Source organism: Plasmopara halstedii (assembly GCF_900000015.1).
Source record: "Plasmopara halstedii genome assembly, contig: Scaffold_658, whole genome shotgun sequence".
Taxonomy (NCBI): Eukaryota; Oomycota; class Peronosporomycetes; order Peronosporales; family Peronosporaceae; genus Plasmopara; species Plasmopara halstedii.
This window is the reverse complement of record NW_020187575.1, coordinates 1,310,100-1,313,208: the sequence shown is the minus strand read 5'-3', so window position 1 is coordinate 1,313,208 and position 3,109 is coordinate 1,310,100. Positions and strand designations below refer to the sequence as shown.

General features: G+C 42.1%; 1 protein-coding gene across 1 annotated transcript; it reads left to right on the top strand.

Moving 5' to 3' along the window:
* Positions 1-1,744: 1,744 nt before the first annotated feature.
* Positions 1,745-2,305, top strand: PHALS_13434 (uncharacterized protein; the record flags this gene model as incomplete). The annotated part of the gene is made up of 1 exon (XM_024729189.1): positions 1,745-2,305. One exon carries the CDS (start codon positions 1,745-1,747, stop codon positions 2,303-2,305), a length of 561 nt encoding a protein of 186 aa, XP_024579591.1.
* Between the last annotated feature and the right edge of the window lie 804 nt (positions 2,306-3,109).

Sequence of the window (3,109 nt, the reverse complement as noted above, 5' to 3'; positions counted from 1 at the left end):
GGATGACGCATTAAAAAGATTGCGCAAGCAGGTTCTAGGGCTGCAAGAAGAAGTACAAACACTTAGTGAAGAAAAGACCGCGTTTGAGCTAAAAGCCGAACAGGACGAACTGGAGGAAATTCAAGCAACGCGCAAACATTTACAGTCGGAGAAGGAGCGTGCAATGCAAACTCACCGACGGCAAACTCTAGTTTTAAATTTGAGTCAACAGATCGCAACGGTTGTAAATGAGCTTCAAGCGCGACTAGAAGACCATTCAAGTGCGTATCGAAGTGTCTGTGAATTTCGTGATGATAATCGCGCTGTCATTTTTCCGGATCGTACGGTCGAAGCTGACGTCGAGTATGAAGAGTGTTTAGTCATGCGTAGTGGTGTGGTGATCAAAGCTGGCGCAAACTTTCAACTGCCAGTGTTTTGTGAACAGAGTGGATGGTGTGTGGTGTGGAGCTTCTCAATTAAGGAAGAAGCTGCTGATGTGTTGTTCAAGTTGACAGCAAAGATACTGGATAGAACGTCAACAGAAGTAGAAATTGTGTCACCGGAACGGATCAATGACATGTCGGGATCGTTTCTCGTGCAGCACGATGGCACGACGTTGGTGTTTGAATGGGACAATGCGTTTTCATGGCTAAATGAAAAGACTTTGGACTACCACGTGTCGATACAAGAGCCACTGACGGTTCAGATACAACAGGTTCGACGTACGGAACGAGAATTAAAAACGAGATTAAAGCGATTGAATGACGGGTTAGTGTTGATTCAAGAAGAAGCCAAGCGTCGTTACGAATTGGTTGCAACATTACAGCGATTAGAAGAATGTGAAGCAATGAAAGAGATTCAATTAACAGAGCTGAAAACTCGCAGAACCAAAGTCATGGAGCAAAAGGTGCAATTTCAAGAAGAAATGGACGGATTGAAAGCTGATCTCGCCGTGCTGCTAGCTGAACAGGATGAACTGGAGGATATCGAACGTAGAATCACGAAAGTTTGGAATGAAGCTATGACTGAGCGAGACGACGTAGAAATGACGTTGCAACTCGCGGGCAATGGAGCACAGATGGAAAGCTTAGCGCACGAATTGAACGACGAGATCAAAGTTGTGAGAAAGCAACTTGCTTGTGAGGTGAAAATGGATGAGGTCGTTATAAACAGGGAAGATGACAACTCGTAAGTTCGTTTGTGATGTAATTTACCGAAGAGAAATGTATGTGTAGTGCACATGAAATGGCATTTAGAATATAAATTACTTGGAATCACTATTTAAACTCTAATAATGAGTAATGGAGTAGGATCGAAGCGACAGCTCGCCGAGCCCGAAGTTATCGCGTTGAATGAGCTACTGGACACGTTTCCGAGTGAAATAGATGACGCACAGCATGAGAGTGGGATCGAGTCTCACAAACGTCGCAATGTTCGCGTTGAGCCTGAAGTCACGAGCTTTCAGCGCTTTCCACTGCATCAATCCGACGACCGTCAGGGTAAGTCTAAGAAGCAAACGAATGATGATATAATCGAGTCTGAGAATGAAGGTGAGAAAAAGAACGAGAGTGAGGAAGATGGTGGTAAGGACAAGGGAACAATACGTAGCGAACTAAGTTCTCATGCTGGTGCAAAACATACAAAACTTGCTGATTTAGAGCAACATGTGCGCAACTTAGAGCGAGACAATTTACATTTAAAACAAGCATTATTATTAAGTAAAAGTGCGTCAGCAACGACAAGTGAAATGATGAAATGCGCTGAGATGACAAGACTATTAGCCGAAAGGACAAAAGTGGTGACAGAGATGGTCGATTCACTTAATGCGACGTACTTAAGTCTTAGCGATGCCTCTCGAGTATGGCATGAAAATTGTCGAATTGGTATTGGGGTGCGTGAATGGGATGCGTTTGGACGTCTTCAAATTATTAGTTTGTGGAACATGATTCGATCTGTATTTACGAGTATTGTCGTGGATATTGTCGAGTTGCGTCCATATTTGCCAGATGGAGAAATCATTTTAACAAAATGGCGTATTCAAGGCGAAATTGCGTCAATGCAACACTTGAAACGTGTTTGTGCTTCCGAAGATTGTCCAGCTACAATGCGAGTGGCTTTGATGGCAATTAAATCGTCGGAATTAACGTTTACAGTCACTACGTACGTTGTGTTTGAAAATCTTCGAATTGCTGAGCAATACCATAGCTGGGATCAAGTTGGCGTTTTCAAAAGACTCTTTGGCGGCGATATCCCCCCTAGTGTACTAGAAATACTGGTTATTGACGAGGAGACTGCCGCAGGACGTAAGCAACCACTTGAAGTGTGAGATACATCTATTTAGTTCTTCTATTAGGTGTTATGACGAACTCTTGAGGGATTTTGTTAAACTTATTTGATGAATATCAGATTTATCTATTAGGTGCAAGAGCAAAATTTTCCCGAATTTTTTTCTATATAAAAGCGTAACTTCGACTTTGAAGACTTCAAACTGTAATAGCAAGAACTCTGAGTGGCATCGAAAAATATAAGGAATCTGCAGCTCGATGAGAGCTTCTATGCCATCGACATTGTCCAATGTTTGACCCAACACGTCAAGGTTGGACGAAAAATCCTTCAACTCCTCGTGCTTACCTGTGATCCACTATTTCTCAACCCTAATCACCTTCCATAGTTGTCCTGATTCTGGGAGGTTTAGCGCAACGGGCTTTGTGAAAGTCAGCGGGTTCCATTCAGAAAATCTTCTAATGTTTGGTCTCCTAATTGTCCTACACCGCTTCTTGGATCTCAAAAACGTTTCGTTGGTAATGTATAGACCACAGTTCTAATAATCTTGCGTTGCGGACCAAGCAAAGAGCTAAAAACTAATTTAACAACCAATGAACCAGGTCAAATCGTCGAATCAACACTCAAACTGGGTTTAAAAAGAATATGTTTCTATAGGAGTCGCGTGGTAATTTCCATGAACTTTTTATCATCAATCATTCGATTGCTATACATATCCACACTAAACGATTTAAGTTGCTTGATGATTGAAAGATTATCATTACCGAGTTTGAGCTCACCTTTTAGCTTATCTTATTCAGCTTTTGGAAATTCTAACGGATCCTCAACCCGATCATAGAAATTGTAC